This window comes from Lepidochelys kempii, chromosome 1 (assembly GCF_965140285.1).
Source record: "Lepidochelys kempii isolate rLepKem1 chromosome 1, rLepKem1.hap1, whole genome shotgun sequence".
Taxonomy (NCBI): Eukaryota; Metazoa; Chordata; order Testudines; family Cheloniidae; genus Lepidochelys; species Lepidochelys kempii.
In genome coordinates, this window is record NC_136380.1 from 157,083,501 (window position 1) to 157,095,872 (window position 12,372).

Consider the following 12,372-nt stretch of genomic DNA (forward strand, 5'->3'; position numbering starts at 1 on the left):
CCAAAAGTCACGACTGACACCCAACGCTAAAAGATTAATCCAGCTGAGAGTCTAATCTGGGTATCAATTTGAATCTGGATAAAAACATTATAGCATGGGATGATTTATTGGATATAACAAAAATGTAATGTTAGCTATGCTAACTAAGCAACAATCCTGGAGTATCAGAGCCAAGATTATTCCCATATCATAATTCTACTTTTCTCTGTTTTTTTGTACTATATAGAGAATATGTCTTCTGGATACTCTCCTACTCACTGCTGTACTTTTTCCCTGGTGGTAAGTATACTACAATATGCATCCACTAGTTAGTGAAGAGGCTTGCATGTGTTAATCAAACTGCAGATTAGTGTAACAATCTAAAAACCAGAAGATGGAGACTCCTACATTTCATAATATTAAAAATAATTTTCTCACTCTTTATAATCACTCATTCTACATCTGTTTGCTTATTGAAATTGTTCTCCTTCATTGCACATGCCCTGCCATGGTAGTATAGGGTTGGGTTGCTGATGAGTGCTTGGCATTAAGCTGTTTAGAAAGCAGGCATTACACATGCCAGGGGTATAACACCAAAGAGGTTACCCTAGGAAAACTATATATTATGATCACGGTAAAATAATGAGTCCTGGGAGTTTTCTGTTAAAGACCTTAAGTCCCAAGTCTTTGCCCAGTTGGAGTCAGGCCTTCTAGAAGTTTGTTACAGTGCTTTTGAACATAATGGAACAGAAGAGCAGGATAGGACTACAGCATATGGCTAAATCTTTGGCTCCTTTGCTAAAAGCACCATTCTCATTAAATTTAGTGGAATTTATGTATATGATTCTCCATGTGGCAAGAAGAAAATATAATTCCTGCCATCCAAATGGGTACCACTTGAATGGAAGAATGTGTTGTTAAACTTGTCAACCTTTGAAGTTTGACAATGAAGTGAGCTGTAGCTCAGGAAAGCTTATGCTCAAATTTGTTAGTGTCTAAGGTGCCACGAGTCCTCCTTTTTCTTTTTGTCAACCTTTAAGACATTTCCATGGTTAATTAAATCTTTGGCTCACCTTTCTTTTTAAAATGGGGAAGTACACATTCAATCCTTCTGACTGTGCCACTGGGACGGCTCTGCCACACATCCTCTTTGGTATTTAAGATTAACATGTGTTTGTAGGGAATTATGAGGTTTATTCCACCACAGCATCAGTTTTCTGCTTAATCTTTATAAATGCCCAGATAAATAAGGGAAGAACTTCCTCATTGCACTATTTCTAATAGAGGAGTGGATTTCTGCTTAGTTCTTTGCTGCAGGCATATTTGTTTAACAATACAAAGGATTAGTCAGACATATACCATCTCAGAACCTATTGAACCAGAAAGGGATGGTCATTTGCTTCACTGTTCTGGAACCTTCTCCCCAGGTGCCTACAACATGTCTGGCTGTCTCCTACTAGGTTTTTTCCAAAATGTTGATAAAACCCATATTTTGAGCCTAAATTCCCTGACAGTCTCTCTTAAACAAACCTCAATGCTTTTAAAGTCTCATTTCTAAAACTTCATTATTTTTTATAAACTACATTGTAGTATGTTTTCCCCTATATTATGAAGTAGTCAAACAAATTAATAATTTGTCAAAATAAACAAAGTACATTTTGGGACAAGTTCTTTAATTATTTTTGAAATGTTTGTTTGCTTATTCACTAATTTGCAAAATTAGTGAATACAGCATAGGTCTCCTAGTTGTTAAAGAGCTAGCAAGACTCTGTTCAAAGAGGAAATTATTATATGGGAAATATACTTCAATCTCTGCGATCACTCAATAGCAGACCTAAAAGTGGCAGTTCTTCAACAAAAAAACTTCAGACTACAACAGAACTGGAATTAATTTTCAAACTGGACACCATCAGATTAGGCCTGAATAAAGACTGGGAGTGGTTGGGTCATTACAAAACCTAAACCTAATTTCCCCCCTACTGTTACTCACACCTTCTTGTCAACTGTCTGAAATGGGCCACTCTCATTACCACTTCAAAAGTTAATTTTCCTCCCTTGGTATCCTGCTGTCAATTGAATTGTCTTATCAGACTCACCTCACACTTAGTAAGGCAACTCCCATCTTTTCATGTATTTATACCTGCTCCTGTATTTTCAACTCCATGCATCTGATGAAGTGGGTTCTAATCCACGAAAGCGTATGCCCAAATAAATTTGTTAGGCTCTAAGGTGCCACAGGTACTCCTTGTTGTTTTTGCTGATACAGACTAACATGGCTACCACTCTGAAACATGGGAAATATAGTTCATCACAAGCTTGTACAGTGAAACACATTTAAGAATATTCTTCACAGGATTCCAGCTAGTAACAGATTACTACAGTTTACAATGGCAAGAACATTTATGACAAGTTCTATATAAGTGATAAACACAAAATATACCCAGAGATCAACTTTTGCTGTGATTTAGGCACTAGTCTGGGACTTGGGATACCTAGGTCCAACTTACTGCTCCACCACATATTTCCTATCTGACCTTGAGCAAGTGAGTTGGGCCCCGATCCACAATGGTATGTAGGCTCCTAAACTTCCATTGATTTAAATGGAAGTTAGGAGCCTCAATGTCTTTGTGGATCTGGGCCTTAGTCTCTCAATGCCTGACTCTCCATCTAAGAAATGGGTATAACATTTTCCAAACTCACAGGGGTGTTGTGAGGATAAATGCACTAAAGATTGAGGCTCTCAGATACTGTTGGTAATGTGGACCATATAAGTGCCATAGATTAATAGATTTACAGGAGATCCATCAATGCTAGCGGCTATTAATAGCTACTGTTTTCAAGATGTGTATAGGTGTTGGTACATTGATCTCTCCACTACAGTTATTGACAATTTAGAGCCAAATTCTGAGAGGTGCTGACCAATGGGAGTTGCGGGTGCTCAGCACAATTTATCCCTTGACAATATAAATTTATCTTTTTACACTCAGCATTTTTTTTTTATTTTACAGCTGTTCCCCACACAACCTTGTGCCACGCAGTCAGCGGAGACACCGTTATTTTGCCATGTGCCATTAAGACTTCTGAAAAGCTGAACATTTCCAATTATTCTATATACTGGCAGATAAATACATCAGTGGTAGTGCATTTGTTTTACAATGGGAAGGACTTGCTGAAAGATCAGTCCAGAAGATACCTCAACAGAACTAGGCTGTTTTTGGATCAGCTGGAGCGTGGTAACTTTTCTCTAATGCTCTCTGGAGTTGAGCCTGCTGATGAAGAGGTGTATACCTGCATCTCGAGAAACAAAGTGACCAAAACTAAGGACAAGTATAAAGTTAAACTCAACGTCTCATGTAAGACCTTTAGAAGTTGATTTCAAAGGGAGGGAGTTCAGGTGGGAGATCCTCCACTGAGCTTATTGTACCTGGTGGAGACTCACATTGCTGACACTAGACATGATAAATTTAAAAAACGGTAAAGTTCCACTGATTTTCACCTCTCCACTTCCTCATTTAAGTACAACAAGGAGACGGGCAAAGGGGAGGAATGAGAATCTTTGGGAAGCCTCAAGACTCAAATATCAGCAGAGGATCCAAGACCTGCGAAGCCAAATCCCTCTGACATTCCCCTCTTTAAATGAAACACATCTTAGGGAGAGTGCCTCCCAAGTTTTTATGTTTACATATTCTGCTGGGTGCATCCTTTCCCTACACCTACATTAATAGAAGGTGTGGGAGACTCCAGTCCATTATCCCATGCATCAACAGCTTAACCCATACGAGTTTGTTCCAAAACCCAAGGAATTCAAAGGAAAGACTTCTTGTAATTTTAATAGGGTCAGGCCTTTCAGAGCAAAGACACAAAATTAACTACCTTTGCACCTGTGACTTGTCCTTGAATGCTGGGATGCAAAGAGAAAATCTGATGTACAAAGAGCTGAACAGAGTCCAACTTACCCTGTAACTCATGGGATTCAGAGACTAGAATATGCAATAAAGGTCTCTCTCTCTTTTTTTTTTTTTTTCCCTCCTATGTGAAAATAAATTATTCAGTCATTATAACAAATGGCTGGATAATTGTGACTGCTTAATCTGCACAAGGTTTTTAACTATCCAATAGTACATTTTTTTCCCTTTTAAATATAAATGAATAATTTTTTATTTTTTGTTTTTTCCAGCTCCAGATAATCAATCTTTGGAAAGAAATGTTTCCCCTTCGGGTAAGTGAAAATCCTGAACTTGCCTTGAATTAGGCTAGATCATTAGCAGGGCTAGTTTGTTTTATTCTCTAATTGGTATGACTTGTTATAAGCACTGGTAAATAGAAGAAAGTCCTATAGATTTTTGGCTTTTGCTGTCACTGGCAACTCTCCTTACTGGTCCCTGCAAACTACAGAAGAAAGGAGTATGTACACTCACTGTCAGAAAGGACTCCCACTTAAATCCTTGATAGGACTATTTTAGATTGATTTTTTTGCGTGCCAGTATTGATAAAACATTAACCACTATTAAGGGCCAGAGACTGCTCTTTTTAATGTGAGAGAAGAACAAATCTATCAACTTGGCAGCCATAAGTAAGGCTAAGATTTTGTCACGGTTATTTTTAGTAAAAGTCAGGGACAGGTCACGGGCAATAAACAAAAATTCACAGAAGCCTGTGACCTGTCTCTGACTTTTACTAAAAATAACTTACAAAATGGGGAGTGGGGGGGTCCAACACTCACTGTTACTGCAGCTCCAGGGTCCATCCCCCCAGTGGCTGGGAGCTGTGGGGGTCCCCCACCACCTGTGGCGGCTGGGAGCTCAGGGCCAGTGGTTGGGAGCTGCGGGATCCCCCATGCCCATGGTGGCTGGGAGCTGCAGGGGACCCCACCACCTATGGCAGCTGAGAGATCTGGGGCCCCTGCTGGTTGACAGCTCCAGCCCTGCAGCCCGGTGGCTGAAGCAGAAAATGTCACAGTGGTCTCTGGAAGTCACAGAGACATAATCGTAGCATTAGCCATAAGGCTCTTAGGATTAACAAGAGTTTCTTCTGTAAGTTCTCTTGGTATAGATGAATAGTCAAATCAAAAGATGTGAGAAGGCACTTGAATAACACAGTAATAGGTGACCTAGAAATACATAAGGTAGATGGATTTGCATAAACCCTTACAAGGAAGATTCAAAAGGCTCTTGTCCCAGTGCAGTTCTGCAAGTAAAATACAGCTGTTGAATTCTAAGCATATTCACATCATATAATTAACCCCACCGAGGTCACTTGTAGAGACTTCTGGGCTCAGTGAGTTATGCGCAATGAATATGAGCTATGCAGAGAAATTGTTATTACAAGAGGATAACCCTTTGACTCGTGTGTGTGTGTCTCTCTCTCCGCTGCCTAAAACCTCAAAGCTAAGGAGGGATCTCAGGCTTTGGAGTTAGGGAGAGGTTGTGGGGTAAATAATATAGTATAATATATTATTTGAATTCAGATATATTACTATTACCTAAACATTATACCAATCTGATTATTTGCCCCTCATTGGTAAATTCTCTATTTCCAGTCCTGATGATAGCTTAAATTAGCTTTCCAGAGTTTTAATTTGCATTATCAACGCCCTTACACTTTGTGTATGCTGTAAAACATTCTTAATGACTCATTTTACATACTTTAGATCAAAGACACGGTTGATTCCAGAAGAATTAACCCTGAACAAATTAACCCACCCACAACATGACATTTCTCTAGGGTCTGAAAAAGAGGCAGCACTAAACTCTCTCAAACAACCAAAAGGAAAGAAAAGTATTTTGTGAATTTAAGTTATGGAGTTTGCAGTAGATGATTTTTTCTTTTTAGACGTTCTCAGCATTGTACATTACTTGTAAGAAAGAGCTTTAGAATTACAGGAAATCTCCCCCCCCTACTTTTAAAAGTTCCAAATGGTGCAAAATGCAGCAGCCTTCCTCCTTAGCAACTCCAGCCTGACTCATAGGCCTTTCAAAGCACACAGGATTAATTTCAAAACAGTAGTTTTCATCTTTAAGACCATTCATGACAATGGACTAAGTCACCCCACAAAAAGACCTAAGGCAGCCAAGACTTCTCTTGCCAGTTACATTCCAAAGGAATGATCAACTGATCAGGAGTCAACCTTGTGAAAACTAGGGGCAGAGTTTTCATGGCAACAGTGAGGCCTTGTCTACACTACAGACTTTTGTCAACGCAAGTTATGCTGACATACAGCCCTGCTTTAATTAAACTGCTGTTGCATAGCCGCACTATGCTCCTTGTGTCAGCAGAGCACATCCACACCAGCAGCTCTTGCATTGACAGAGAGAGCAGTGCATTGTGGGTAGCTATTCCACTGTTCAACTGGCCACAGGGTGCTTTGGGAAGGGTTTGCAATGCCTCATGGGGCAGGTCCTGCATCATCACATGATGCAGGTATCTCAATCCCATCGTTCAGTGTAGACACTGTGTTCTACATGGACACTTTGTCACTCTAACTTTCCCACAAAAAGCTTTATGACTCGTCTAGGTGGTCTTATTTTGTTGGCAAAACAGGAGAGTTTTGCTGCCAAAAGTAGCAATGCAGTGCATATACCTCCACTGTTTTGTCAACAAAAGCTTCCTTTTGCTGACGAAACTGGGCAGAGTAAGTAGACAAGGCCTAAGATTACAGAAAAGAGGAGAAGAGAGGGAAGAGTTGGCGTTCACCCTCAGTCACCTACATTTGAAGGAGGAATATATATATTACTCAAATTTTCTGGCAACTTTTTAAATTAAAAGTGGTTTTTCAACTGAACAAATTTTGATTAAAAAATTCAAATTTTGTAAAAATTGTGTAGGTTCTCATAAAATACTCACCTTTTGGTTGCAACAAACCTGAAATTTCAACAAAAAAATAGACAAAGGAAAAATATTTGCTTTTGTCATAAATTTTCATGGGGAAACTATTTCCTCAATGGCTCTAACAGTTATATCTCCAGCAACCACCCATGGAAGAGGGAAGAACAGTCAATTTGTTGGACGTTGTCTTCCATTAGTTCTCTTGTTGGAACGCGCTGAGAGAGAGAGAGAGAGAGAGAGCACAAGCTCAGTTAAATGTCTACCTTTTGGTTTAGCTATTAAAGCGCTTCAGCAGCTATTTGCTGTTCTGTAAATAAACAAATACTTTTTTCACTTTTTTTTTCTTTTTTAAAACCTCAGAGATTCTCTTTGTCCTGGGGGTGACTGTACTAGCACATTGGGGCTCAAAGAGAGAACTCTTCTGGGCCAACAGCAGGGAGCTTCAAGCTGGTCCCGGCCCAGAAAACCCTTGTATCTTATTCTACCTCAAGGATTTATTGAGGACCACCAGAGGTTAAACAGTTGTTTACCTGACAGAACACAATTCTCCTTCTGGGGAAAGGATGAGAGAAAGAACAAACTACATGGTGACAGCTGTTAGTCATGTTGCTTAATATACTGCTGGAAAGCACCCACCTACTACAGTGATCAGGGCAGGAGAACGAACCTACACCAAGTACAATAAAATAGAACCTGGTCTTCACAGAGAAGGACTCTGGCCCATATAATGGTTGGGGAAATGTCTCCATAGGCTGAACTGTTTAATAATTATTGCAGTTTAAGGAATGTAAATAAAAGATCCTGGCCTGGGACCCTAGGAGGTCTCTGGTATATCTTCTTTTGTCACTATTGTGGTTTTGCCAAGGGTCTAAACAATATCATCACCACAGCAGTAGAGAGTATCTCATTATTTGTTTGGTCTCCAGTGTCTCTCTTGTGAAGGGAAATATTTCAGATCTGTTACAATCCCCTATGCTATCTCTTTACTGGGGTGAACTCAGAAACCTGCAAGAAATGTTTCAAATAATTCAAAATGCAAAAGATAAGAGTGTAAGTGATTTAAAAAGAAATCCTATAATACATTGATATCAAACATAGCTGTACAACTCAATGGAAATTTGAAGTTCATTCACTGCCACGTTCAACAAAGGTGTTAACATTTGTTTACATTTTAGGGGAGAAGTTACCAGAGGTGAAAGTAAGCCGGTACGCCCCGGTACAGCGTACTGGTAAGAGCCAGTGCGCCATACTGGGACCAACTTTCCCAGAGGGCAATTTAAAGTGCTGGGGTAGCGGCGCTGGCAGGGCTGCGGCGGGGATTTAAAGGGCCCCAGAGCTCCAGCCACCGCTACCGCCCCGGGCCTTTAAATCCCCACCAGAGCCCTACTGCTGAAGCCCTGGGGTAGCGGTGGTGGCAGGGCTCTGGTGGGGATTTAAAGGGCCCTGGAGCTCCAGCCACCGCTACCGCCCCGGGCCTTTAAATCCCCACCGGAGCGCTACTGCTGAAGCCCTGGGGTAGCGGCGGCAGGGCTCCAGAGTGGATTTAAAGGGCTGAGGTGGTAGCAGCGGATGGAGCCCGGCCGCTGCTACCCCAGAGCTTGGGAAGCAGGGCTCGGGGCTTCGGCAGCCGCTACCACAGCAGAGCCCCAGACCCTTTAAAGCTCTGCCAGAGCCCCAGGGTAGCGGTAGCAGCCGGGAGCTTCCAGGGCTCCTCAGTGATTTAAAGGACCTGGGGCTCTGCTGCAGTAGCAGCAGCTGGAGTCCTTGGCCCTTTAAATTGCCCCCAAGCCCTGGGGCTCCCAGCCGCTGGTAGCTCGGGGATGATTTAAAGGGCCCCGGGCTCCCAGCCGCCACTATCGCAGCTGGAGCCCTGGCCCTTTAAATCTTGATTTAAAGGGCCCAGGGATTTAAGGCCCTGCCTCTTCTGGTTGAGGCCACGCCCCCTGCTCAGGACTCCAGCGTACCAGTAAGTCCTCTAACTTACTTTCACCCCTGGAAGCTACCCTTCATTTTAAAAAATGACTTGTTCTGTCTAGAATGACTGAAGCCATAACTAGTAGACTGCCAGAAGCTGGATAGGAATAGGAAAGTGTAGTTGACTTCATTTCTGAGGTGATACAGAAAACGGAAGGGAAAAGATAGGAAATACGTGTAATGGGCAACATGGGAAGGTGATTGCTAATTGTTTACAGATGTTTTCTCCTCTTTCAGGTCAAGCTCAGGATTTACCAAATTGTCCTGGGGATGCAAAAGCCCTGGATATTCTAGCACTCTGTTCTCACTTCCTGATGGTGTTGGTGGTTTGGACCTTGTAACTGTGAAATCAGGGCTTTAGTCTGCAAACTTCTCCTGGCAAGTGACTCTTGAAGCACAACACCCATCTATAAGGGTTGCACAACGACTATTCCAGAAGCCACAAACAACAAGGCATCACCACTTGAAAACTGGCCTTATATTAGGCACCTATTACCATAGTTTGGTGCTCAAATAAGCAACCTTATTTTTCAGAGGCACTGGCCCTCTGCAGGTCCAAGTGACTTCAGTCAGAGGTAACGAGCTTGCTTTGTCATCTATCTTCAAGAGCCGAGCTTTAGGCCTCCACATTTGAAAATTCTAGCCATACAATTTTCTTGTGTGTTTTTTGACGACAATTTTGAATCCAACTAAGGTTCACAGTGTTATTAGAACTGTCCTTAATATGATCTTTCACATAAGATTGCATGTGCTTTACAAAAAGGAGAAGTAAAAGAAGGAGAAAGCGTAGCTGTATTATACGTCAGAGAAAAACTGGAAGTTGTGGGGGTGGCTGCCTTTGTGAAAATCAAGGGTGGAAACATTGTGACAGGAAACTGGAGGCTGTGAACTACGATGCCCCTTTTTCACTCTGATGCATCAACTACGTCATCAGTACAAAGAAACGATCCATTCAATCAGCCCAAGGAGAAGTTGTTGGCAAAGGATGTTAAAAAAAGCAAACGATTCCAGAGGAAGAGTGCTGCCGACTACAAATAAACCAAAGACTCTAAAAGGCTCTAGGCTGTGTTTATCACTCTGCATTCCATTATTTGTTTAAAGTGTCCACGGTTTAAGGAACTAAAACTATTATCCATGTCTATGGGGATTGCATTGCCTTACTCCTTAAAATGCAGATATACCTGAAGATGTAGTCTTGCACTTTTTAAAGTTGAAAGTAGCTTCCAACTGATAAGATAAAGAAAGGACAGTATTTCTTTGACAGCCTAGTGCCATTGCAACTGCACTACTGTGTAGCTGTGAACAGGCTAAGGAATCTCTCACCCGGGCTGGAAGGGAGAGTGTGAAAGTGCCAGTCAGGATATGTCTACACAGCAATGTAAGCGTGGGCTCCTGGCTCAAGCCTAAGCCCCCCTTGTGTCCACATACTAATTGTGTTAACCCAGGGCTCGAACCTAGGGTCCCAGAAGCCTGCAGGGCTGGAGGGTCTGAGCAAGTGTTAAGCTGGGACCTAAGGTCAGAGCCCTATTGCTTTCCTGTGTGTACAAGACCCCAGCTTGACTTGGGTCCTGGAAGTCCTCTGGATGTGTCCCAGAGTTCCTTGGGGCAACTTCCTTAGTCATCTCTGTGCCGACGATGTGTGGTGCAGTCTATTTCAAACATATGCCACGCTTCCCTTTGTAAAAGGCAGCCAGTCAGATCAGCGTTAATCCATCATCATCTGAACACTGGTCTTTGAGCACACTATCAGAGAACCTGCAGCATAAGTGCTGACTGTGAGGGTGCTGTGGGGCTCAAGCACCCCCCCACCCTAATATGGGGTGCTCAGCACCTACAGAGATGGATTAATCTTTTGTGGGCCCTGGCGCCTGAACCAAGGCTCTGCCCTGAGGCCACACCACCACTCAGCTTCTCCCTCCGAGGCCCCATGTGGCCTCTTCCACTTGAGGTCCCGCCCATGCTCCACCCCAAGACCCCAGAGAGGGCAGGCGGGAGGTTTGGGAGCAGAACAGGCACTAAACAGCTGCCCTGCAGGGAGGGGGAGTGGTAGAGCTCCCAGCTCAGCATGGCCTGGGGCGGGATGACCCCTAACACTCTGGCCGCTCCCCCTCCCTGTCGGGCAGCCGTTTAGTCCCTGCTCCGCTTTGTGGTTCCCACTGGCTGGGCAGCATGCACTGTCAGGGTGGTGAGTAGGAGCCAGCCCGAAAACCTTCCCGCAGCCTCCTGCGATGGTGGCTTCAGCAACAGCTCTTATGTAGCGCTTGCCCAGAGCAGAAGCAAAGCTGACAGGTGGGAGGTGGCTCCTCGCTGCCAGGATGTTGGGGGTCATCCCTCCCCTGGCCATGCTGAGCCGGGAGCTCTGCTGTTTCCCCACCCTGCAGGGCAGCCCCACGCTCCCAGACCCCTCCTGCCCTTTGAGCTGCGTGTGTAGGAGTGCCCAGGCAGCATGCATGGGAGAGGGTGGGAGCTCAAAACTTCCCCACAGCCTCCTGGGCATCTCTTATCCCTGCCACCAAGGATGCAGCAGGAGCAGGGATAAAGTATCCCAGGGGGAGGTGCTGGAGCACACTGCACCGCAAGCCCTGGGGAGGCACATCATTGCTCAGCAGCCAGCAGCAGCCAGGTGGGGGGTGGGAGGGGGTGTTTTTCTTCTGAAACCTACATTTTATGTCAAACTTCAAAACAGACAAAAATAAATAAAAAATGAACCAAACAAAAACACTTTCACTGAATATCCCAATTTAAAAAATTAAGAATGGCAAAGTTTCATTTCAATAGTTTGACAGTCCTGAAGAATGATGTCCTGATTATCCTCAGAATTGGTGCACATGGGCATTTTCCTGCCCATATGATTCAGCCTAGAGGTGGAGAGCCCCAGTCTCAGATCAATGGTAGTTCAGTATAAAGCCTCCTCAAACTGCAGTCATTCTACTGAGACAGCCATCAGAGAAACTAGTTTTGCAGTTTCTGTACTCGTTATGGGCACCTGAGTCCCATCAATAGCACCCTCACAGTAGGAAACAGGATGGGCAGTAGAGTTTTCCACAGTGCAACACATTCATAGGGCGGGAGGGAGGGGCGCTAGACACTCTGGGATAGGATTACTTTGACTCAGACCTGTGCACTGCAGTGTGGATGCCCGAGCCTAGGTTTGAGCACAGGTCAGAAAATCCTTAACCTAGGGTTAAAATGCAGTGTAGATGCTCAAACCCAGGGTTCTCTGACATGGGTCAGATGACTCAAGTCCCACTAACCCTAGGCTTACATTGCTGTGTAGATATACAGTAACTTTTGAGCATCCCTGAAGTAGGGGAAAGTGGCTTATAAGCGGCAGGATGTTTTAAGTATACACAAGTATTTTTTGCTACAGCTGAAGTCACTCCACTCTCCTTCATAAATAAGGCACCCAACTGGTTGTATTTGCTGGGAAGGAAATGGAATAAAATAGGAAGCCTGGAGCTCAATCCTGCATCCACTGAAAGGAATGATACCATTGACTTCAGTGAGTGAAAAATCAGACCCCTGCTGTAGGGAAAAGCAGATGAAACTCCAGGCATTCTGAGTCACTGCTAAGGTTAGGCTGAGCTGGAATTT

General features: G+C 43.5%; 1 protein-coding gene across 1 annotated transcript in view; it reads left to right on the forward strand.

The window, feature by feature from the left end:
* LOC144930141 (uncharacterized) overlaps positions 1-10,816 on the forward strand; it is a 40,683-nt gene extending 29,867 nt beyond the window's left edge. The window contains exons 4-7 of the mRNA XM_078851228.1: positions 227-279; positions 2,988-3,332; positions 4,157-4,198; positions 9,016-10,816. Coding sequence (XP_078707354.1) covers positions 227-279; positions 2,988-3,332; positions 4,157-4,198; positions 9,016-9,119 — 544 coding nt within the window. The 3' untranslated portion in view covers positions 9,120-10,816. The remainder of the gene's footprint in view (positions 1-226; positions 280-2,987; positions 3,333-4,156; positions 4,199-9,015) is intronic.
* Positions 10,817-12,372: the final 1,556 nt, after the last annotated feature.